A 26,123-nucleotide genomic window follows, 5' to 3' on the forward strand; every position below is an offset into this window, starting at 1 on the left:
CAATCTCTAAAAATAACTTCAGCTAATCCTTAATTTAACCCCGAACAAAGCACCTAACACCGTTATATAACTGCACGTTTTAGGTGTGGCGGCCGGAGATCCCTTAACTCGTCTCTTAATTTGAAAAGGTGAAACCATTCATTGACCAAAGGAAGTAAATTTAAACTTTATTTACACATTAATGTAAAAGATAAACAAGTATATTATGGAATTAATATATTTAAACATATAAGATATGTTTATACATTTTATATTTTCTATATATATGTTGTGTTAGATATTGTAATACCTCATTTTAACGTTCTATAATATTATTATTTCTATTTCTATTATTATTATTATTATTATTATTAATATTATTATTATTTCTATTTGCACCTTGAGCAACTGTAAGTAACAACCGCCAACCATCCATAAAGTATTTCTGATTCTGATTAAAACATATATATATTTAATATTGTGTGAATTTATGGATAAATAAGAAGTTTTTCTGTTTCTGGCCACCAGGTGGCAGAAGTTGCATTTGTAAAAGAAAATCCCACCAGATTGCTTTAATTTGTCTTTATTAAGTCATTTTTATTAATACATTTTAATATCAGAAGTAAATAGCCTTTACAGAGCAAAGATATTCATATGGAAACATCACAGTAAATGTTTAGATTCATTAATTCTCAGGAAAATATCAGAAGGATAAAACAAATGGATATAAAACACTTCCATAACAACCTCAGTTATTACAGGTCATAAAGAAAATCATCAAACAAAGCTAAATAAAGTAAAACTGTACTTAAAAAGGAAACTTAAAGCTGCACTATATGTTTTTTAAATTCTACAACAAATTCTTAAAGGTGTAAAGTCCTGGTGTCTGAATCCGTCCCGCAGTGGCCCGGGTTCGATTCCAGCCTGTCAATGTTAGGCTCCATTAAAGGAACAAAACCCCCCAAAATAAAGCTGCCAAAACCTTTTTTACTGTCTAATGTATGGAAGCCCAAAGAGTCCAATATTGAATACATAAATACAGATGCTGGAATTAAATAAGAATGAGCCATAAAATTATTTTATTGTGAAAAGAAGAAGCAGGATGGAGAAATAATTTCAGAATAATGAAGCATATTTCAAACATTACTGGATTTTTTCACAATTTAATGATTATTTTACATATTTTGTCTGTATTTATTACTATCATTGTTTATTTAAATGTGTCTTATTTATTATTTTAACCCTGAACTCTCCGGGGCTCCACACTAATGCAGCTTTAAGTGTCTCCATATTTTAATAAAACTTAATGAGACATTTAAGAACTAAAACATCGATCGCAACTCAATGCAAGTACCAAACACACAAACGTTCTACTGTTACTAAAACTGATTTCCGCTGCGTTTTTAAAGTCAAACTCTAATTCTTTTGGCCTTTTTTAATTAATTTTAACAAGATTTTCAGGCTTTTTTTTTAGGCGTTTAGGAGAAACCTCACCGGCAGTGTTGAACGCAGGAGGGTAGATATACTGAGGCTCAACTGGGGGGTTTGGGGCATCAAAACATTTAAGTTTTTAGGCAATTATTTCCCGACTTACTTCCTGAGCTCATGTCAGGCACTGGATACGTTAACGTGACATAAAACAAATGGATTCATAAAACAAAAATATATTTTGTTATTTAACATAAAAAGCTTTAAACATGCAGGACACAGTTCTCAGGATGTTCTCTGCTGTTAACGATGATCTGTGATCCTGGATCTGGTATCATTAGGTACTCGTACAGCCCACTCCCGGCCGATACTCGGGCGACGTTACGAAGTTCGTCACTGCAACGTCGTTTCCGATGCTGCTTTGAAAGATCAATACTGGATCGAGTCGTCTGCTTCAGATGTAACTTAGCAACCGCTGGAGAAGTTCGGAGAGCCTCTGGACGGTTTCAAAGTCATCGAGATGTGTTTTTAAGAGTCGTCTTTGTAGCAATTAGAAATAAATTTGGGGCGTATATGGATAGAAATGACACCATAATTAATCACAATCCATTAATTATCCCTTTAAAACACCACAATTAACATTATAGATGTTATAGCCAATCAAATAAAAATACTAATTTCTCTCCAAGAACTTTTGAATCTACTAAATAAAAAGAACTGAAACTATTCTTGTTATAAAATCCAAACGATTGGTCTTAAACAGATGTTTGTGTTTTTCTGTTGAGGCTGACAGGAAGCGGGAAAAAATCCTCCGGGATCACGGCGTCCGGATGCCGTTAGCGAGCGGAAAGCGGCTTCATCTGGAGGGAGTCGTAGGTGTCTTTGGTGGCCGTGCTCAGACCCTGAAGAGACGATAAAAGGTTGGTTGTTCCAGTAAATAGACCACACCTATGTACCAATATATGAAATATTCAGTTTATTGATCGGGATTGATGACTCACCTGGTACACCTGTTCGTTCTTTCTGTGACGCTGCTGGTTAATAAAGAAAATGTTAAAATTATAATAAATCATAATAAATCAGATAAATTCATAAATTCTACTTCTGTTCACTGAAATAAATCAACTGTAAAAAGAGAAAATCTAATTAATAAGTAATTCCAACAAGATTTTGATCATTTTAATGATTAATTTGAACTTTGTTTTGTTAAAGAAATAAAAATAATGCAGACTCACCTCTCGTTTAATAGGCAGCTCCTTGTATTCTCCCTCTCCCGGCTTTTTGGTCAAACCCTGAATATTAAAAAAATGACATATTATTTATTTACTGAAATGTTCTTTTTTACATTAATAACTCGACATTATGGATAAAACCTTACAAATCTTTAGCAATAATAATCTTATGTGTCGATTAAATTACTAACTGTTGGTAGGAGATGAAGTTAAAGTAAAGGAAACTGAAACGTTACCGTATAGGTGGAGTTGTCGTCCGCCGGTCTGCGGTTCTATAAAACAGAACACATTAGATTATCAGGAGTTTTAATAAATCAGGTTCTTTAATCATCTTTAGAACTTCTTTTAATAAAGCAGGAATATTTCAGGGTTCTCGTAAGACTTTGTTGAGGGTTCCTTTAATGTTTTTTGGTTCTTTCAAGGTTCTTTAGACCGGTTCGAAGATTAGGGTTCTTAAATCATCCATAGAACAGATTTTAAGGTTATTCAGTGAGACCTTTTCAGTTAGTTCAGGTATCTCAGTAGGATTGTTCCTGTAATGTTTTTGTGTTCTTTAAAAGGTTCTTTAGTGATCAAAAGGGTTCTTTAGGGTAATTTAGTCGTATAGTTTTTAAAAACAGTGTTTCTGGGTCCAATATACATTTATTTCAGGGTTCTTTTAGTTCGTTTCTGTCAAGGTTCTCTCAAATTCATATGCTAAGGTTCTTGTTTGTTTTTGGGGAAACTAATAAATGATCTAATGAATTGTTCTTTAATAAGGTGTTTTCAGGTTTATGTTTAAATTCAGGGCTCTACAGGGTTCTATCAAAAGTGCTTCAGGGGGATTTTTCAGTTTATTGTGATACTTGCAGGGGTTTATTGAGGTTCTTTAGGTTCTTTTGAGTTCACAGGGGCTCATGTTCATTATACAATAGGACCGGAAGGTTGTCGGTTCCTCAGTGATTGTTGTTTTAAAGTTGTTTTAATCTAGTTCATCAATGTTCTTTCCATGTTTTGCAGAGTTCTTAGTCCCACATTCATTCCACCATTATTTTATGGTTGTTTTGGGTTCTCTAGTGTGTTGGGGTTCTTACATGGTCGTCTCGAGTTCATAGGGAGTATAAAGGTTTTTTAAAGAGCTTTTCACTGTTTAGGGATCTTTTAATGCTCCTTGGGGATTCTCCATTTATTGTAACCATAATTGACACAGAGAACCTTGAGAGAACCGTAGAAAGACCTTATAGTTGCTGCTGCAGGATAGAGAACAGAGAGAGAACCGCTACAGGGAAGTAAAGACTCACTCTTCCTCTCTCAGGATCTCCTCTCATCAGGTGGTCGTAAGGATTGTCTCGGTTCTGGTTGTGCAGATCCTGAACACAACACAAATACTGAGGTTTTCTGTCCACATGAAATAAATACACCTCTGTTCATAGGTTCAAACAAGCTCTGTGCTAGAGTCTTGCTGAGAGTAGTAGATATTGGTTGGGCTGCACATGAACTCAGTTTCCATAATGTTCCATAAACAGTGTTAAAGAATAAGGAACTATTGACAACAGTTGATATTTGTTGTGTTTGGTGACTCACGCTGTAGATGCTCTCGTCTGTTGCCTTCGCTTTGGTTCTGAAGAACTAAAAACATCAACAAAAGAAAAAGGAGAAATCAGTGGTACGGCCCTTTAAATCTGAACTGTGGCTGAATTAGCCCTTCTTAAGCCCCGCCCCTTTTTTCTCTGTGCTCCAATCACAGTTGAGCAAAGATACATTTATATAGTCACATCTTATAAGTCTCTTTTATCTTTTAACCATCTTCAAAATGTGGTTGTCTTTTCAACATAGATTAGCTTAGCATGTAGCATATCTAAGTACAGGAAAGGAGGAAGTTGACCGAGGCGTGCTCAACTGTGATTGGAGCACAGAGCAAAAGGGGGCGGGGCTTATGAGGGGTTAATTCTGCTCTATTATTACTTTAATATTTTTTACGGTGCATTTCGGGTCCACTGACCTTCTCCCTGATGAACATGCCGGTGATGATGAGGCCGTACAGACCGAGGAAGCCGTCCAGGACGTAACACAGCTGAGGGTCGTACAACGCCAATGCCTCTGCAGAGGTCAAAGGTCACAGGTCACACACACGTACAGTGGATATGGATTCACAGATATTTACTGTTTAAGATTATTTATATTATAGCAGAGTTCACCTGTATTTAAAGCTCATTGTTTTACACTGTAAATGTCTTTAATTAAACATTAAAAAGACAAATTACTGTTGTTATTTTCTCTTATTTTGGAATATTAACGGAAGTGTTTGAATTCAGATTTCGTTTCATGACGGTGTGTTTTGTTTTTGCCGCCATGTAGTTCTAGGTGTGTTTCAGCGGCGGGACTGACGGGGTTAATGCTTATTGTGCACTGTGTGAATGTGTGTGATGAAACTCGGTGGTTTCCTCCACACGCTGACAGGTGTGTGTGTGTGTGTGTGTGTGTATACAGTATGTGTGTGTATACAGTGTGTGTGTGTGTGTGTGTGTGTGTGTGTATACAGTGTGTGCGTGTGTGTGTGTGTGTGTATACAGTGTGTGTGGGTGTGTGTGTGTGTGTATACAGTGTGTGTGTGTGTGTGTGTGTGTGTGTATACAGTATGTGTGTGTATACAGTGTGTGTTTGTGTGTGTGTGTGTGTGTGTGTGTGTGTACAGTGTGTGTGTGTGTGTGTGTGTGTATACAGTATGTGTGTGTATACAGTGTGTGTGTGTGTGTGTGTGTGTGTGTGTATACAGTGTGTGTGTGTGTGTGTGTGTATACAGTATGTGTGTGTATACAGTGTGTGTGTGTGTGTGTGTGTGTGTGTGTGTATACAGTGTGTTTGTGTGTGTGTGTGTGTGTGTGTGTGTGTGTGTGTATACAGTGTGTATGTGTGTGTGTGTGTGTGTGTGTATACAGTATGTGTGTGTATACAGTGTGTGTGTGTGTGTGTGTGTGTGTATACAGTGTGTGTGTGTGTGTGTGTGTGTGTGTGTGTGTGTTAGTAAAAATGAAAGAAAGAACCTCATTACACATTCAAACAGGTTCAACTCGTCCTCCAAACGTTATTTAAAGTCTAATATTAAGATTCTGTAATCTGTAACATTTCCACATTAAAATCCTTAAATTGGTGGTTTTAAGACATCAGGTGTCTGAATATTAAAGATACAACATGCTAACAGACTGAGGCTTTTCTGGGACTATTTTCAGTGGCGGATGAATCCAGGTTTGAGTATTTGGGGCAGCAGTATAAATATGTCTCACTGTTACTCGTTTCCTGCTATAATTAGCCGAGCTGCTGCTAATGTTAGCATCAAACTGGATAGATAGTCAATGTGTGACAGCCACAACGCTGATGCACGCACACACAATGCCTCCACATTAACAAGGACGAGTTCATTAACGGGTATAAATGTGTGTATCCGAGGGTCCTTCGTGAGACCTGTAAAAACCCCGTACGATAAAAAACAACCAGCTGGAGGAAGGTAAACGGTAAACACTGACTTTCACACAAAAATGCTGAAAACAACAATCAAAAGCTGAACTTTCAAAATAAAGGCGAGGCAGTATTTCTGACAAAGGCTGATATTAGAGCGGAGGTCGACGATGACAGGAAGCAGATCGCCATCTTCCTGGAAACTCACAGTGAGACCACTGCGAGGAAGAGGAAGAGGAAGGTCTTAGACCACAGGGCTGAACTTGTATTAGTGTGACTCTCCTCCCTGACCCCCCCCCCCCACACACACACACACACACACACTGAAATCGTCCATCCACTCATTAAACAACGTCGTTCGTTAGGACATTTCTACCATTTATAGACATTACGGAAGAAATGTGTGAATTACAGATTATCTACCACACTGCATCATGCTCTAAAAAATCTGTATGTCTACAGGTTTTTTTAAATACATGGAAATATTAATAAAATTACAAAAATATCCTGTTAATATACGTGTTTATTTGTGTAATTTTAATGTATTAGTGAGTGAACTGACAGATATGTTGTATAATGATGGAAGTAGAATAAATGTTGTTTATCAGTGTATAAGGTAAACTGTCCAAATACAGTTGTTATCAGTGTAAACAGCAATAATTACTGTAATCTCACAGATAATGACTTTATTACACTTCTATAACTTTTAACATTCACATTAAAATAATAACAATCCAATAATAACAGCACTCTGCTGTAAATGTAAGTCTGATTATTGTATTATAGCAGAGTTCACCTGGATTTATAGATCATTGTTTACACTGTAAATATCTTTAATTAAACATTTGATGTAAAATTAAAGTTAAAAACTGTATTTTAATTACAGTACTTTTATGAGTCAGTTATTTTAAAGTATTCTTTTGGCGTTCCAGCTGCAGGAAAATGACCACTGTCTTTATTTCTCACTTTTTAAAGTTTTTAAGCTTAATTTGATTCAACCTGCAGTCCATTAAACGGTCACCTGATAACATCTGCTCGTCCCACGAGACTGTGTGTCAGGCTTGATACCACAGCATCGCGTCGCCATGGTGATGCTGATGTACAACCAGATTGCCGCACTCAATGATTCACGGTCACTTCCGTATCTTCAGTTTGTATCAGAGGGGGTTGGAGGAGGCCTCGGTGGTTCAACTGATATAAATAAAGTCAGATAGCAGCGAAGATACATCGAATATAAACTGAACAGGAAGTGTGTGAGTGTGTGTGTGTGTGTGTGTGTGTGTGTGTGTGTGTGTGTGTGTGTGTGTGTGTGGTCGGGGGGGTTGGTGTGTGTGATCTGATGAACGCAGCAGGGAGAGTTTCATGTACACACAATCAGCTCGCTTTCACACACGCTAACACTTCTATACAAAACCTCAAATTAAAAGAGTACCAATTTAAGAGACGCCACATATAACTCCTGTTCTCTTCTCTTCAACTACAAATGCTTCAGGTCAACCTTTATTTTAAGAGTTCTGCTCATTGTTTGTTACATGAGATTGAAAAATGTGAATTTGCAGATCCCTGTAAATGTGTTTATACAGTGAAACTCATCCATTCACACTCACTCACACTGACAGCCATTGGGAGCACTCTGGGGTTCAGTTTCTTGCCCAAGCAGCCGGGAATTGAACCCTCCGATCACTAGACGACCCGCTCTGCCACCTGAGCCACAGCAGTAAATCTATGTAATCTATATCAGCAGTTTAAAATGGTAGAAATCTTTCATATCTGCACTGAAACGACTACAAGAAATGGCATTAGTAGTAGAGACTGTAGTAGTAGAAGGATTAAAGGCTCTTCATTACAGCTAATTAGTGTTAGTAGAAGAGTTAGTATCAGTAATAATGAACTCACGTAATGTCTAACCTTTCATACACAAAAAAAGTGCAGAAAAAACAGTTAAGTTCTGTATTCATGCTTTATATTTATGAAGCTTTTGTCATATTTTAAAGTACAATCTAGATTTCAAGCTGATACACATAATAGGGGTAAACATGCAGAGTTATGGGTAAAAAAACTTCATCAGCAGCCGTCGTAGTAGTCAATTGATTTGTAGTATCAACAGTGGTCGTAGTTTATAACTTATTTTAGTCAAGAAATGCAGCTTTAGTTAATAAATATAATTATAAATAAGAAAAACGATTTAAAATAAAGAGCAGACAGTTCAAAATACACACTTCTTCTACAGTGGAGGAAAGAACATTTACTCAAGAACATTTCCAGTGATTAAATCTGTCTGATTACATCTCTGATTATTTAAGCACAAATTTTTAAAATTAGATGTAAAAATAGAGTACGAGTAGTAGTTTTTGTAGTAGTTGTAGTTTTGTTACCTTGAACACAACAAAGTGTATTTATACTAATTTATTTATATTTATACTAAAAGGATGCTGATTCTTGACTCAATAATTTCCATTTTCTTCTACTTTATTCTAAATTGCAACAATATTGTACCTTTTACTGGACTACATTTATCTGACAGTTGTGTAAAGTAATACACATTAGCTCCACCCCGATCAGTAGTTATAACAGTAATAATATATAGAGTAATGATTTACTGAGGGGCTATCGGTGGTGAATTGGGAGAGGAGCGAGAGGTCAGGCATCTGTCAGCGCCCACCTCCACCTCCTGAGCTGGGGGTTACAGCGGGGAGCCAGGACATGTCTGAGCCCGGTTCTGTTACCTGCTCACCTGGCTCTACTTCTGGAGCCGATTCCCACCAGCATCCCTCTCCTGGGTCCAACCCCCGCCCACCCCGATCCTCCCCGATCCGCTTCGTCAACACTTAACTTGCAAATTTTAAAATTTTGTACCACTATTTGCAGATGATACTGTTGTTTCTGAAAATAAAAACACCAAATCAAAATCATAAAAGGATTCCTGTAGAAACCAGTTTCAGAAAGGCTTCACATGTTTAACAACAATTACATTTTATTTTATTATTATTATTTAGAACAATTACACCAAAAATAACTATTCTATAACTATATATACTCCCAACTATGTTAATGGTTTAATGTTAATTAATCAATTAGTGGATTGACCGAGAATAATTTATTTATCATAAACAACTATTCCGGTACTTGATTAAACATTTAAGTTATTTTTTAAGCTAAAAGGTTGAAACATTAACGGAAAATAATGGCCAACAACAATAGAAATGATTGTTAGTAGCAGCTCTAGACACGTAAATGTTATAAATATTTTACATGAATTTACACAAACATCACTTTAACCTCCATAAACTTAAGATGAATTGACTGCATGTCCCTGAGTTCCACAGCCGGGTTTCCTTTTTTACTAATTTGGTAAATGTTACACCAATGAGTAGAGAACTAGAGATGTTTCCACAGAAACTGTAATCAAATCATAATTTGATCAACTGAAAGCTAAACTGACTCAAACTAACCAGAGCTTTCAGCTGTAAACACACCAACACTCACTTTTCTGTAACTCACTGAGACTTTAACGGAAAGCTTAATCTCATCTCTTCATAATTATCATAATTCTTCATGACTCATCACAAACTAACGACAGTCAGAGAGCTTCTTTCCATCCACAAAACTCCAGCAAAGATTTCCATCACAACCATAAGATGCCTCGAGTGTCATCGACCGCACCACCACCTGCATTACTGCAACATCCCGACTTTAAAAGAATAAAGCAAAGTTCGAGCTGCAGCAGATTCATTCATTGTTTAACTATTTTTCAAGCAAAAATGCAAAAAAAGACAAGATCAAAGCTCTTGGAAATCAACATTTTCTCCTTTTCTTTGTCTTACATGAATGTAAACCCTCCAACGTTTACAGCTTCAGTTGGATTTTGTTAAATAATGTTATAATGCAGATTTTTTAGCAAAGAAATGAATTTTATTTATGGATAAAAACACACGTGAACAGACACTAACATCATTTATATAAAAGACAGAAAAAGAGTCTTTGTAGTAAAGATGAAATAGTAAAATATCAGGTCTTTCTGAAACAAAATTAGAGTTAATTACTCGGTTTGTAGAATTTAACTGTATACTAGCGTTACTCTGGCAAACATGATAACCAACTTAATTGTTAAAGCTGTTATCTGCTTCTTTATATAATAATAAAATAAGAATAAAATATTTTTTTTCCCTTGACGTTACCTGAACATCGAACCAATCTTTTAATCTTCTGTTTACAGGGTAATGTTGGACGGCCCTGCTTGGACCTTTGTTAGTTTCTTTAGAATTTATCTTTGTTTACATGAATATACATTTTCCAGATGTTACTGGAACAAACCTGCTGATATGAAAATGTGAAATTAAACATTTACTGTAACCAACAAACAGCTGCACACAGACGGAAAAACTACTCTGACGTCAGAGCGTTTCATGTGTGTGTGTGTTTACATCCAGATTCATTCAGAAAATATCGACTGCACAGAAATGATTTTTAGTTTTCCAGTCTCGTGTAATCACAACAGCGAGCTGGAGAGCGTTTAAACAGGTCGAGGGGAAACCAAAATGAAAGCTTTTGTGAGTGTAAGCGCTTTATTACACCGCCCATTCGCGCCTTTCACACCTGTTGTAAAAAGAGCAGCGACAGTTTCCTGAATGAAACCACTGAAAGGTCATCTTTAATCATATTTCAGCCTGTTGCTATATAAACAGTGTTGTGTTCATGTGTCTCAGTTAACACTTCTCTCATCCTGAGGTCAGTTTCTAGAGGAAGGTGATGTAACCTTGCATCTGGCAATCAAAGATGGCCGCCCAGAGAGCTCTTATATGAAGTAGCTTCTGTTGCTACATGTAGCATTTGAACACCACGTCAGTTTGACCGCGATAAAAACAACTTCACAACCGGAGAGGGTTGGTTTTAAGGGTCGATCTCTATCTCAAACTCATTCATATAGTCATTTCTAAAGTTTAGATTACACTATAAAACCAGGTAAGTTACATTTAACTGTTGAAACTGATCACACAGAAGATTTTAAGTAAAACAAATTGTTTTCAATTGCTTTAAAACATTTAAAGGCGCTTTTATGAGTTTTAGACGGGCAGGAACGGAGGTGACCTTCGTTGTCATGGTAATAATAGTCAGGTGACTTTAAACGGTCACAGTTTTTTAAGGTTTAGGCACCGAAACTACTTTGTTAGGTTTAATGAAACATCACAGTTTGGATTCAAATAAGTAAGTAACGTAATTTAAGTTAATATATATTAAATATAAAAAGAATTAAGTTGAATATGTTGCCACAGAAAGGCAAGAAATCCTCCTCAAATGGTCCAAACTGCGTAATAAAACTAAATAATTCAGATACTGGCCTGTTATTGCCTCAGAAATGTTTCAGCTGCTAAAGACTTTAATAATGTGTAAATCTGTTGCTAGGAAACCTCTGTAGCGCCGTCCAATCAGGAGCAATCAGCTATGTAAACAGGAAGTCACTGTAGCATCACAAGCTAGCATAATTTGGCTAAAAGATAAATCTTTTAAATATAGTTTTATTTCTCTTTGCATATGGAAAAAATCTGTTTCAGGGTTTTTTAGTATTCATACAGTTTATAATGAAATATATGATTATGCTAAGCTAACTGTTGTTATTTACTCCTTTAATCTTATTAGCATTACATTTGGTAATTTGAGGTCTGTTGTGTTATTTATTTATTTATTTTAGTGAAATGTGATTTCAATTCTTCAGATTAAATTACGGCTGCTGGATAAATCCTCAGAACTGAGACTTTAACTGTCTTTATGTTAATAATCCTTTCACTCTCTATTATATTTAAGGTCACTACATGACAAACACTGAGTTCCCACTAACACAGATATCATCCAGGATCTTATCTTTGGGTTGCAGTCGGCTAGAAAACTGTTATCTGGCAACAAAACTGCTGAATATAGAAGATTACCGGCACAGTTCACCAGAAGGAAAAAGTCCTTTCATGCCAAGATCTTAAAGAACCATCTTTTACATATTGTGAATTCAGCTGGAGTCTATAACCACAAATCCACCAGAGGGACAGAAATAAGAATATATGTATATTGTATATTCAGAGATAGACACTTCAATGGGCACAGTAACCAGCTGAATGAGAACCGTCATATTTGATGTGAAACGGGTCGACAGACAGTAAAGTGTCAGTTTGAGAGTTCCTGAACACCTGAAACAGAATCCAGGACACCTCACCACCCTCTCTGCATGTGTACGTTTCATCTCTTCACCTCCGTTTCTCTTTTCCTGCCACCGACCTCTCTGCACCTCTTCTCTCTGTTTTCATTTCACCGGTTCCCTCCATCTTTCAACAAAGATGGCCGTCAGGGCTGAGAAACAACAGCGAACTCTGTTTAAAGGATTTCACCAGGAATGTGCAGAAGTGTTGCTGTACAGGAGAACCTTGGACTCCTGAGCGCAGTGGGTTTGCCTGGCCGCGTCCGTCTGCGGGGTGTTTCTGTGACGGGGACTGAAACTGACGCGAGTGTTCGTTGTGTTCGCTTTCGGTCGCAGCTTCTGTCGCTTCATCACCGCATGGAGCTCAGTTTGGGGAAGAGGGTTCAGCTTTAAGAGCCTAGAAACCACAGAGTTGCTTCCTGGACTGCAGGTCGGGGGGGGTTCACTGTTTGTGGTTGATTAATTTTCTTCACATAGTTAGAAAACAGAAGTGCAGTTATTCAGTTCTATGCGTACCCCACTTCTATCTACACTGTCTTTTCTTATCTGTTTCTTATTTCTTACTGTTTTTATTTTTTATGTGTTGTACGGTGTCCTCGAGTGCCCAGAGAGGCGCCTTTAAATAAAATGTATTATTATTATTATTACAGCTCACACTTACAGTCTGTTCAACTTTATATCAGTACCTTTTTTACATGTAAGGGTGTAAAACATGCTGCACAGTTGAGGTTTATTCAAATATCTCCGATATAAAATATGAAATGTGTTAAATTAAAACATGATTTTATAAGATTCAGACCTTCAAGACTGGAAGCTGCCTTTAAAATGACTCTGACCTGAATATAAAAGCTGAATTTCTCTGTTTCCAAGTGTGTTAAGAGGACCTCTCTCCTCTCATTTCCAATGCAGCGTCACCGGTCGGAGGTCAATTTAATGCAGTTTGTTTTAATTTAATGTTGTTTTTATGTATAATAATGTATAATAAATAATTTAATTACAAGCGCTGATATCGTTAATTCCCTTCACCAGTGTAAAGAAGACACTAATCTGAAGTGTTTAACGAGGATGTCAGTCGTGTCCAATGCAGCGTCACCGGTCGGAGGTCAATTTAATGTTGTTTGGTTTATTTTTAATGTCATTTTAATGCATTAACCCTGTTAAACGAACATAAAGCTCATTTGATTACAAGAGCTGACACTGTTAAATCTCTTAAAATGACTTAAAGATTAACTTTGCTGTTTGAATTTGCAGCATTTTTAATGAACTATTAATATTAAATATTATTAAGTTTTTAACATCTTTAACGTTCTGTCGGACACAGAAGTGTTAAAAAACACAATTTCATCACATTTTGTCATTTAAGAATACAAAGAAAACCCTAATTTAAAGTTGTTTAACGGGGATGTCAGTCATGTCCACTGTAGCGTCGTCTCTCAGGGGTCAATTTAATGATGTTTGCTTTCATTTTAATGTGATTTTAATGCATTAACCCTGTAAAAAAAACATAAAGCTCATTTAATTACACGCGCTGACACTGTTAAATCTCTTAAAAATGACTTAGAGATTAACTTTGCTGTTTGAATTTGCAGCATTTTTAATAAAGACCTGTTTTGGTTAACTATTATTAATGATAATTTAAAGATTCAACGTGTTAAATTTTAAACTATGATTTTTTAAACTTTATTTTGTGATATTTTTGTTATTTAACAGTCCAAAGAAAACCCTAATTTAATGTTTGGTGGTGTTTAACGAGGATCTCAGTCGTGTCCAGTGACACGTCGTCACTCAGGGGTCGTTTAAATGGAGTTTGCTATAATTTAAATGTTGTTTTAATGCATTCATCCTGTAAACTGTACATAAAAATACTTTAATCACCAGAGCTGACGCTGTTAAATCTCTTAAAAAGGACTTTCAGACAAACTTTGCAGTTTGAATTTACAGCATTTTTAATGAAGACGTGCTTGGTTTAACTATTATTAATCATATTTTAAAGTTTTTTATTGTGCTGACAGACACAGAAGTGTTTTATTTATATAATATTTCATCATATTTTTGTCGTTTAAGAATACAAAGAACACATTTTAAGTTGTTTAACGAGGATCTCAGTCGTGTCCACTGTAGTGTCGTCTCTCAGGGGTCAATTTAATGAGGTTTGTTATAATTAAATGAGTTTTTCTTGCTAATAATAATTAATATCTCTTTATAATCAGTCAGGAATCCCTCCATTATACTGTACCATCAGTGTTTGGATCTGCTGCTTTATTAATAAAGTCTGTTAAAGTGAGGTAATGGCTCTACCGAGCTGAGACAACGGTTATTAAAAGGAAGTGTTAAAATACGTCTGCCACAAATAACACTTATTCTGTCGCTGAATGTTAAAGATATAAACACAGAAGGAGATATGTGACGTGTCGCTCTGTAAAAGTTGATATTGCTCTGCGCTGTCGGCTCGAGCCTCATTTTATTCTGAAGTTCTGTCATTAGGACGCAGGTCGATGGGTGTGAGCGGTTCGGCTTCAACCACTATAAAGTGTTTTCTGTTTCTAAAATGGAGCCGATCTCGTCGTCACAAACTCTCCATACTTCCATTTTACTTAATTATTTAGTTTCACCTCAGTTTTGGGCTCAATGTGTTTTGATTGCTGCTGATTTATAAACTGTATTTGTCCCACATTTAATTTCACTGCTGAAAACAAACTGAACTGGTCTTACTGGTCTGTTTTTATGGTTTAAACTGGCCTCAAACTGGCATCTCATGCTTTAGACTTTATATGGTTTAAACTGGTTTATATGCTCAAGACATTCAATGGTTCTAACTGGTATTTTACTAATCTATACTGGTCTGTAATGTTCTAAACTTTAAATGGTTTAAACTGGTCTCTTAGTATTCTAAACTGGTATTTAACACCCTAATATTGATGTTGTAAACTGGTGTTTTGGTGCTACAATGCTGCATGAAAACTCGCAGTCAGCCCGGTTTAATGGAACTGATCAGCTGGTGAGAAAAACCCACATTAGAGAACCAAACAGACATTTTAATGACTATGTTTTCTTCACATGGCATCCAATTTGAAACACGTTTGTGTCTGCAGGTCGAGTTAAAGTTAGCAACTAGCTTTCAACTTTATATCGTAATTTAACTGAAAAATAAAACCGATGATATTAATATATAGATATAGATCGATCTGTTCAGAACAACGGCACAAAAACGTCGTACAAGTGTCGGACATTATTCCTCTCCACAGTAACTTTGACCTCTTCATCAACAACAATCTGGAGTCTCTCTCTCGTCTCTGTGTTGATGTTCATGCTACGTTACCCCGTTTGTTAGCTCGCGTGCTAATCTGCCATGTTGTGCCAATTAGCTGAGCAGCTGCTGCACTTAGCTTAATCAGCTGATATTTTCTGAGCGCAAAAAAATCAATTCGATGGACAGAAGATGTTTAGTTTTATCTTTGTTGACAACAATGTAGAGAATTTGAGTCGAGACGAGGACAAAAACAACGGGACCCCTCCAACATGGCCGCCACAAAGAAGCCTCTGTTTCTTGTTTCTTGTAATCGGCTTTCTCTTCGCGTTTGCTGCTGAAAGCGTTCAAATGTTCTCACAGGAAGTCTTCACGTACATGTTGGGGGTTCCGCTTTTTTCACACACACAAAAAACAACATATTTAGCATATTTGAGCATTTTCTTATGGTCAGTTGAAGTCGTCGAAACCTCTCGGATTATTTTTAAAATGTGGTTTTTTTTCTCTTTTTACCTGTAAAATCAACATTTTGAAGATAAAAAATACCGTTACCGTTTTTAATGAAATATAAGCACAGAGAAAAAAAATGTGAATAATTGAAGTTTGCAGTAAAGCTGCTTTAACGTCGAGGCAGAGGTGGAGTCGGTGCATTGAAGCTTTTGTCTGAGAGACTTTGCAGTGAAATTATTCGTGTCTTTGGGTGTCCGGTGAGTCTTACCTGCCGGGGGAAACACAGAGGCGAGGACCAGCAGGCCAGATATCCACGTCTGGAGCTCCATCCCGAACTGGTTTCCCCAAAGACACCTTTTTCTTTTCTTCAAAACTGGTTTTCAGTCAGCGGCGACGGATGGAGACGACTGAAGCCCCAACGTCTGTCTTCCTCTCTCGTCTTTAAGTGGAACAGGAAGTGGTGAGGAGCTGCTGTGCCAGGTGACACACATCGCACACGAGTCTCTCTCCCACACATGAACACACTCTTTCAACATATATGGCAAAAAAACCCCAAAAACATCAGGTTTTCGTCTGTTTGGGCGTTTTTTGATGTTTCAGCAGAGTAAATCTCACAAATCTAATTCAGTTGCGGGTTCAAGAGGGAGGAAGGTTCGCTTTGTATTACCGTTTTATTTATTTTGGGGGTTTTGTACGTCGTTTTTTTATTTATAAAAGCCGTTGTACAGACTGAAAGACGCTCCGAGGACGCTGTTATTAGTGGTTCCCAACATGGGGGTCAGGACCTCAAGATAAACCTGAACAGTTCTGCAACACAAAATGATATTTGTTCCTCCATATTTATGGAAACATTCTGACTTTAAGCCTGGTGAACGGCATTAAATGTGCCATCTGACTCAATGTAAGCATGTCTACGACAGTAGGCCTACGTACAAAACAAAAAAAGTAGCATTTTGCTAAGATTAGCAGCCAGTTTTCAACTTTATGGTCATTCCAACGATTAAAAATGGAGATTAAATGTAATCTCAATCACAACTTCGCATGCTAACTTTATATTAACTCTACAGTCACAATAAGAAGTACAAACATCTGAAAGCTTGAAAATACCCAGAAATATCTCGACCTGAAGGATATTAATTAAATATTACCAACACGGGTTAAAAAGTGTTTTCACTTAATCAAAAAACAAAAAACAGAAAACGTGCAGCCATTTAGATTTTTCAAAAAACTTTATTTATACAAATAATCCATTAATATTTTGTCCAAAATAAATCTTATTGGGAAATTATGAAAACATCTGTTTCCATTTATCATTGATCAGGTATCACAGCAACAAGAAGCATTAAAATAATAGTGGATAACCCCGCCCACCGCCGTGGATAAGCCCCGCCCTTTCTGTCCATATCTGAAGTTAAATAAGAAACTAAAGCTTTAATCTGTCAACACTTTATCATTTGATTAAAAATATAACATTTATTTAATAAACTTAACTCAAGGTCCACTTACTAAATAAAGTTGATCCACTAACAGAGTGAGATGTGGTTGAAAGCTCGTAAGTGGACCTTGAGTTTGTTCTACTACAACTCCCAGGAGGTTTAACAGCTGAGACTCATGGGAGATGTAGTTGTGATGACACACATTGATCCTGTGGGTCTTTTTAATTTAATTTAAACTAAATTAAATGAATCTGTATATCAACCTGCTCCTGTAATATTTAAAGTCACTCAAACTTCACACCTTAAATCCTATTTTTATTGAATGGAGTTTGGTGTGAAAAGTTCAGATACATTAAAGTGTTTATTAAAGTGCATTTCCAGTGATAGAAAATATATAAAACTGTACAAAGGCACTTCTTTTATTTTGATTTTAACCTTTAAAAGAGAGAAAGTTAAATACTAATATTATTGATCAAAGCTGAGTGAAATCACAGACACATCTGTCCGATCAGAAACTCAGCAGCTCCCTCCAGTGGGCAAACTGCTCATATTATTTCACACTATCACACATTTACGTTTTATATATAAACCAAAAGCTGATCAGATCGCTGCAGTATTGATTATGTAGTTAAATACTGTGACGTCATTAGAATATTTTAACTCTAATTTAACTATTTATTTCCATTAATCTGAGAGGAGATTAAAGATATTTGTCTCTAAATGTTTAAAGTTTCATTCAAGCAAACTGAAATATTGTTCATTGATTGATTATTGATGAATTAAACTTTATGAACAGCAGCTCCACGTTCACTGTAGTAGAGAGAGAGGAGCAGCTGATCGTTCCTCGCCACTGCCGCCGCCGTACGCCGTCGTCCTCCTGGCGGGAAAACACAGTAAACACAAAATTCAGACTCAATTTAAAGTCCGAACAAACGTTAGCAGTCCTGTGGCTAACGCTATTAAAACTTATATATATTAAATTACGCTAGCATCACTTTCTCTCCCAGGTACCAATCGATTGATCATATTATAGAACTACAAACGGAACAAGTTGAACTACATTACCCAGCGGCTCTGATCGTCAATGGGGCTTCCTGTGCAGCGTTGCCTGGAAGTATTCCTCCGGAGTGACGGTCTTCACCCCGCCAAAATAATCCAACACCCACACCTGAAACATGGAGGAAGAACACCGACGTCAGTGAGACCTCCTGCCCTCTGATTGGCTGAGGACACTGATGATGTTTGTAGGACTCTGGAGGGGGACTCTGGAGGGGGACTCTGGAGGGGGACACGGGGGGGAGACTGGGGGGACACTGGGGGGACACTGGGGGACTCTGGAGGGACTCTGGAGGACTCGGGGGGACTCTCTGGGGGGGACACTGGGGGACACTGGGGGACACTGGAGGACTCTAGGGGGGGACTCGGGGGGGACACTGGGGGACTCTGGGGGGACTCTGGGGGACACTGGACGACTCTGGGGGACACGGGGGGGACACTGGGGGACTCTGGAGGACTCGGGGGGCTCTGGAGGACTCGGGGGGACTCGGGGGGACACTGGAGGGACTCTGGAGGACTCGGGGGGACTCTCTGGGGGGGACACTGGGGGACACTGGAGAACACTGGAGGACTCTAGGGGGACTCGGGGGACACTGGGGGACTCTGGGGGGACTCTGGGGGACACTGGGGGACTCTGGGGGGACTCTGGGGGACACTGGGCGACTCTGGGGGACACGGGGGGACACTGGGGGACTCTGGGGGACACGGGGGGACACTGGGGGACTCTGGGGGGACTCTGGGGGGACACTGGGGGACACTGGGGGACACTGGGGGACACTGGAGGACTCTAGGGGGGACTCGGGGGGGACACTGGGGGACTCTGGGGGGGACTCTGGGGGACACTGGACGACTCTGGGGGACACGGGGGGGGACACTGGGGGAACTCTGGAGGACTCGGGGGGCTCTGGAGGACTCGGGGGGACTCGGGGGGGACACTGGAGGGACTCTGGAGGACTCGGGGGGGACTCTCTGGGGGGACACTGGGGGACACTGGAGAACACTGGAGGACTCTAGGGGGGACTCGGGGGGGACACTGGGGGACTCTGGGGGGACTCTGGGGGACACTGGGGGACTCTGGGGGGGACTCTGGGGGACACTGGACGACTCTGGGGGACACTGGGGGACACTGGAGGACTCGGGGGGGACTCTGGAGGACTCGGGGGGGACTCTGGAGGACTCGGGGGGCTCTGGAGGACACTGGGGTACACTGGAGGACACTGGAGGACTCGGGGGGACACTGGAGGACTCGGGGGGACCATACCTGTGTGATGTTGAACTTGGCGAAGAACCAGTTGTGATCAGACGGCCAGTCGATCATCTCGGGGTGTCGACTGAACAGAGCTTTCTTAGCAAACTCTGCCTCCGTCCCGTTCACCTGGATACAGGAAGGAGGGAGGGTCATGTGACTGCTCACACACCTGGATACACAGGTGTGAGAGTGTGTGTGTGTGTGTGGAGTGTGTGTGTGTGTGTGTGTGTGTGTGTGTGTGTGTGTGTGTGTGTGTGTGTGTGTGTGTGTGTGTGTGTGTGTGTGTGTGTGTGTGTGTGTGTGTGTGTGTGTGTGTACCTCCAGCACAGATCCAGACAGGATGATGTGAGCACAGAGCGGACTCTGAGGGTCGAAGCCCTGCTGTCTGCAGTACTCAGTCTGAGCCAGAGACATGGAGAGAGACGCCTGAGGGTTCACCTGCAGGGACAGGTACACTGTATCTTTATTGATTATTGATCAGAATACACTGTATCTTTATTAATTATTGATCAGAATACACTGTATCTTTATTAATTATTGATCAGTATACACTGTATCTTTATTAATTATTGATCAGAATACACTGTATCTTTATTGATTATTGATCAGAATACACTGTATCTTTATTGATTATTGATCAGTATACACTGTATCTTTATTGATTATTGATCAGTATACACTGTATCTTTATGGATGATATTGATCAGTATACACTGTATCTGTATTGATTATTGATCAGTACACACTGTATCTGTATTGATTATTGATCAGTACACACTGTATCTGTATTGATTATTGATCAGTACACACTGTATCTTTATTGATTATTGATCAGAATACACTGTATCTTTATGGATGATATTGATCAGTATACACTGTATCTTTATGGATTATTGATCAGAATACACTGTATCTTTATGGATGATATTGATCAGTATTCACTGTATCTTTATGGATGATATTGATCAGTATACACTGTATCTTTATGGATGATATTGATCAGTATACACTGTATCTTTACGGATGATATTGATCCTGTATTGACAGTCAGACTGTGGACATATGACGGCCTTTAGCTCGTGTTTCTAGAGTTACGTGTTGTTACGAACACGTTAGGAATTGTTAAAATGTGATATTTCTTAAAGGGAGTTTGGTGCAGGGAGCTTTTAGTTGGATTCAAACTGCTGATATGGATCATTGTTAACGTTTAGTCTCCACTACAGAAACACTAGCTGACTGAATCCTACAATTATAACATATATGAGAAGAGTCCCTGTGAACTTTGACCCTGCTGTGTAACGTACAGTATTTAAGCTTTAAGATGTTTTATAATCAGCTGAAGACGTTAACATACTAATAAAACCTCAACGTTTCTGCTGCGTTCATCACCCAGTAGCTTCCTGTCACATGACTTCAGCTCACATGTGACAGGGAAACTGTTGAGTCACCCTGTGAAGGAACTGCTGCGTCATGGTGGAGCCGTTACATAAACTGTTTTCATAACTTCTGCAGCTGTCACTGAATATTATAAATTAATATTTTAGGACCATTACAGGATCACTACATAAAAGAAACATACACTATTATTATTAGTATAATTAATATAAACTATCTCTCCATGAACTCACTCTAAGACCTTATAGATAAACATTATATAAATATCACAGGATAATAAACCACAGATTAACTGTAGTGGTAGTAAAACAAGTAATTTAGCCGGAGTCTCTACCTCTCCTCTCAGGCTCCTGCTCTCTCACTGCCACTTTATCCTTTATGTCAACAGTTTGTTTGAGCTTGTAAATATTTAAATAGTTCATCTGATCCTTTCACTAAAAGTCACTAAAACTAAGTTATAAAATTAGATAAATGATGTTTAATTTGAGTCGATGGTTGAAAGTAGAAGCTGTTAGAAACTCGAGAACATTTTATTTCAAGCACTGACTTTATTTATAATAGTTTTATATTATTAAATAATATAAGAAAATATACAGTATAAAACCAGATAAGTTCATTTAACTCAAAAACTATGAGAAATCCCTACACAAGTTTTGAATGGTAGATAATGTTTGGTTTTCATTTAGTCTGTTTTTGTTTCAGCCATTTGTGTATTATATATATATATATATATATATATATATATATATATATACACACACACACACACACATATATATATATATATGGGAGTTGTGAACACTACAGCACAGTATGACAAGAAAATATTAGACATTTTAAATGTATTGGTAGTTTTGAACAATGCAGAGAAAGAAATATTCTACAAATACCTTAAGAATGTCACCAAGCTAAGAGCAACTTTTATGGTTTTCACTGTAATCTGTGATTTAAAACTGTACACTGTTACAGAAATATCACAATAAATAAAATACAGACACTGTCTGAACACTGCAGACTCATTACAGACTTGTTACAGACTCCAGCAGGAACATTACAGACAGGTCATGGGAGTAAATACACAGTGAAAAGCAGGTCTTCATTAAATCCCATGATTTGTAAATGGAGTTTTGCACAGCCTGTATACCTATAGGATCCTACTGGAATAGAATTTATTACGTTTAAACTTATTTGTGGTATTTTGTAAAGTTCACGACACTTTAACGTTATATGAACGTTACATACACTGTAAGTCTATGTATTAATGTTACAGTAAAACCACAGGAGTAAATATAAAGTTAACGGCCGAATCGCTAAATTCGCTGATTTTCAAATGGAGTTTTGAATGCGTTACCTCCAGGTCCTGCACAGAGATCTCCATACGGGTAAGGTACATGTAGGGCACCCCGGAGCCGGAGCCCTCGGGCCCGTCGCTCACCGAGAAGGCGTTGGAGAACGGCTGCCCGACCACCGGCTTGTGGGTGGAGATGGTGGCCATGGAGGCCCAGTCGCACTGGTGGGCGACGAAGCGGGCGACCCGGGCCACCTGGTCGTGGGGGGGGATCCGGAGGCGGCAGGAGGAGGCCGAGGAGAGGGAGCCCCAGAGGAGGCCGAGGAGGAGCACACACTGAGCCCGCAGAGAGGCGCTCATGGTCGGGTTGAGAGTTCAGAGGAGGGTCGGTGAGAGAACGCGGAGGTCAGTTTTATAAACAACAGGCAGAGATCCGGTCTGAGACTGTCAAAATAAAAGCTGTAGTGACGTAGTAAGATAAAGCTCAACATCCGCTTTGGAGTCTCAAAATAAAAGCCTTCGCCCCAATTTGTTTCTTAGAATAAAAACTGTGAAATAAAACTTGTAATTAGGGATCGAGCACTGACCAGCGCAAGGCCCTATTGTTCCTGTACGAATTATTATTATTTTTCTGCCCCTTCTAACGCATATTTGACCCCCGCAGCATTCTCAAAAAGTCGTTGTATTTGAACGAACTCCTCCTAGGGCATTTATCGGACTGACTTCAGATTTGGACACAGCCATCTAAACACATTCACTATTAAAAGTTGTGCTATTTACGTTATTCCGTCAAACATCGTGGATGTGGCGTGGCGTCAAACTTTGATGTACCGCCAGAACACACAAAGTTGCTATAACTTGAGTGTACATTGTCCAATCGGCTCCAAACTTCACTTGCCTGATAAGAGTCCCGCCTTGAACACTTCTATGTGATAATATTCAGTAATAGTGAGAGCGCCACCTAGTGGTGAAAGGAAATGTATTTTTAGTACTTTTATTTATATCTTCAAGCATATTGACCAGATCCAGCTGAAATTATGTGAGAACCCTAACCCTAACCCAGGTCTAGACCGAACTCTTTATAACATTATTTACAGAGACCCAACAGTACCACCATGAGCAAGACCTTGGCGACAAGGGCAAGGAAAAACTGCCTGTTAAAAGGCAGAAACCTAGGACAGATCCTCCGGCTCTAGGTGGGTGGTCGTCTGTCTCCACCAGTTGGGGTGAGAGAGAGAGAGACAGAGAGAGAGAGACAGACAGACAGACAGACGGGTGCACAGCAACAACAGTATTGGCAATGGCAATCCAGCAGGACCATGGCAGGAGGCTCCACCAGGATCCATCAGAACCTGCGAGACGAGAAAGCACAAGAACTCCGGGGAAGAAGTGAAGTTAGTAACATGCATTAATGGGACATGAATGAGTGCAGAAAGAGAGAGGAAGAGAGGAGCTCAGTGCACCATGGGAAATCCCCCGATAGTCTAGGCCTATAGCAGCATAACTAAGGGATGGTTCAGGACTCACCTGATCCAGCCCTAACTATATGTTATGAATCTTAAGAATTTGCAAAAAAAAAAATCACACTTTTGGGGGGACTAAACATGTCTGAGAACTCATGAAACTTTGCACAGCATTCGGTGGTTCCGAACGCCGAGGTATTGTCTTGGTCCCGTGGATGGGCGTTGCAAAATGGCTTAGCATTCACTATTAAAAGTTTTGCTATTCAGTTTTTTTCGTCAAACCTCCTGCCCGTGGCGTGGCGTCCCGTGGCGTGCAATTTTGATCCTTCGCCATAAAAAGAGGGATTCGTAATAACTTCTGCGTACATGATCCGACTGCAACGAAACTTCACATGTCTGATAAGAGTCCCGCCCTGAACACATAGTGATAGCGCCACCTAGTGGCAACAGGAAGTAAGTGCTGCGTGGCGATTTTGAGCTGATTTACGTGACATTTTCATGTTGTGGTCCGCACTTGTTACGACGGCACGTGATGTGGCCGCAGCACACCCCGACGGCATGTGACGCGGTTGCAGCACGCCCCGACGGCATGTGACGCGGTTGCAGCACGCCCCGACGGCATGTGACGCGGTTGCAGCACGCCCCGACGGCATGTGACGCGGTTGCAGCACGCCCCGACACGTGCCGGGGGCGAGATCCCGTCCAATGCTGCTTGCAGCTTTAATATTTAGAATATTCTTGCAGTTGGAGCGCCAAACAAACAGAAACAAACAGAAAATAACAGACCGAATAAAACAGTAATTATCTATAATTAAAATACAGTTTTTAGTAATTGTTTGACTTTTTAATGTTTAAAGATATTTACAGTGTAAACTATGATCTATAAATCCAGGTGAACTCTGCTATAATACAATAATCAGACTTACATTTCCAGCAGAGTGCTGTTATTATTGGATTGTTATTATTTTAATGTGAATGTTAAAAGTTATAGAAGTGTAATAAAAGTCATTATCTGTGAGATTACAGTAATTATTGCTGTTTACACAGAGTGCCAGCAGGACAGTCCACATACACTGCTACTCTACCAGCAGGGGCGGGTCCAGAGAATTTTCTGGTGGGGGGCACAGGGGGTAACAACAATTAATCGGGGGGGCGGGGGGCCGCCCAAAAGTAACAAAAATGAAAGCTGCCACTGATCGCCCACTTCAATATGGGCAATCACTTCAGTTTATATTGTACAGTTACACCCGTTTGTTTTCATCTTGCTTTTCTTGGCCACATTAAATCTGCTGGGTGTACTCTTACCAAGTGGTAACACACAGAACAAGAGCATGGTTTGCTGTACGGAGTTAGCAAGAAGTTAGTGAACATAGCAGGGTTCTGTATAGTAATCAGTTTAAAGCACCACTTTAAACAATATCCTTTAATAATAAAATAAATAAAATAAAAATGTTAAATATACTTAAAAAATAGAATAAAAATCTCAGTGTTCTGTGTAGTTATCAGTTTTAATAAGACTAAGCACAATCATCACTGGAAATTTAGAACAGTAACAGCAGAACAGCTTTGTACAGTAAACATACAGTAAACATATGAGTTCACCACCTACCACTAAAAATAAGAACATTAACCATATTCTATACTCTAAATCAGCACTCGGTGCTCAGCTTTGTATATTAAACATCTCAGTGCTCCATGTAGTACCTTCTCTTAAGAAAAATAATGCCTGGCTGCATTCAGCTCGACTACTCTCACACTCCTGCTGGTCACCTGCACTCCCCCTGCTAGGGTGGCCATTTCCTTCACATCAAACAGGAGGACACTTTGCATACACAGGGACACACAAGCAGATATTTGTTTGATATGATCCAGTTTTAAATTTTAATGTTTTTCCACCAGATTACATAAAGGTGCATACACATACCACATAGCAAATAAGAAATATACAAGATACAGCTCATGACAACGTGCCCTTCAGATTCAGATTACATAGGTCTAATAACCATCAAACAGAAACTGTTCTTAATGGTTTTATCTGGATAGATAAAGGGGAAACAAATACAGCACCTTCTGTTTCAGATGGATAGGCTTTGCCTAGGCACAACAGAGGAAGGGAGAGAGGACAGTCCCCTGTGGGGCCCCAGTGTTGCTGACCACCCTGTCAGACACACAGTTCTGTAGGTGTACGTACTGTGGTCTGCCCGTCAGGTAATCAACAATCCAGGACACGATGGGGGCCTCCACCTGCATCGCAACCATCTTCTCACCCAGTAGAGCCGGA

The 26,123-nt window shown here is 39.1% G+C and overlaps 3 protein-coding genes across 5 annotated transcripts in view; all 3 read right to left on the reverse strand.

Annotated features, from left to right (window-relative positions):
- The window catches only part of dnajc27 (DnaJ (Hsp40) homolog, subfamily C, member 27), a 6,386-nt gene extending 6,335 nt beyond the window's left edge, over window positions 1-51 (reverse strand). The window contains exon 1 of one of the 2 annotated variants that reach the window (XR_007887906.1): window positions 1-51. This exon is cut by the window's left edge and continues 457 nt beyond it. The gene's annotated coding sequence lies outside the window, so the exon portion shown is untranslated. The other variant, XM_051427013.1, reaches the window with a different exon arrangement.
- A 495-nt stretch (window positions 52-546) lies between these two features.
- On the reverse strand, window positions 547-16,398 carry LOC127378340 (T-cell surface glycoprotein CD3 zeta chain). 2 transcript variants are annotated; one of them, XM_051427016.1, is made up of 8 exons: window positions 16,224-16,398; window positions 4,621-4,718; window positions 4,203-4,247; window positions 3,920-3,988; window positions 2,876-2,911; window positions 2,643-2,699; window positions 2,409-2,438; window positions 547-2,309 (listed from the first exon to the last, which is right to left on the reverse strand). In XM_051427016.1, the coding sequence occupies exons 1-8, from the start codon at window positions 16,282-16,284 to the stop codon at window positions 2,244-2,246; spliced, it is 462 nt and encodes a 153-aa protein (XP_051282976.1). In that variant the 5' UTR covers window positions 16,285-16,398; the 3' UTR covers window positions 547-2,243. The 2 variants fall into 2 exon arrangements, with proteins under 2 accessions (XP_051282976.1, XP_051282975.1); XM_051427015.1 differs by having other exon boundaries at window positions 2,409-2,441; window positions 16,224-16,396.
- Window positions 16,399-17,165: 767 nt separating this feature from the next.
- Window positions 17,166-22,822, reverse strand: creg1 (cellular repressor of E1A-stimulated genes 1). The gene is made up of 5 exons (XM_051427014.1): window positions 22,443-22,822; window positions 20,015-20,134; window positions 19,709-19,822; window positions 18,457-18,559; window positions 17,166-18,268 (listed from the first exon to the last, which is right to left on the reverse strand). The coding sequence occupies exons 1-4, from the start codon at window positions 22,737-22,739 to the stop codon at window positions 18,473-18,475; spliced, it is 618 nt and encodes a 205-aa protein (XP_051282974.1). The 5' UTR covers window positions 22,740-22,822; the 3' UTR covers window positions 17,166-18,268; window positions 18,457-18,472.
- Window positions 22,823-26,123: the final 3,301 nt, after the last annotated feature.

This window comes from Dicentrarchus labrax, unplaced genomic scaffold (genome assembly GCF_905237075.1).
Source record: "Dicentrarchus labrax unplaced genomic scaffold, dlabrax2021, whole genome shotgun sequence".
Classification (NCBI taxonomy): domain Eukaryota; kingdom Metazoa; phylum Chordata; class Actinopteri; family Moronidae; genus Dicentrarchus; species Dicentrarchus labrax.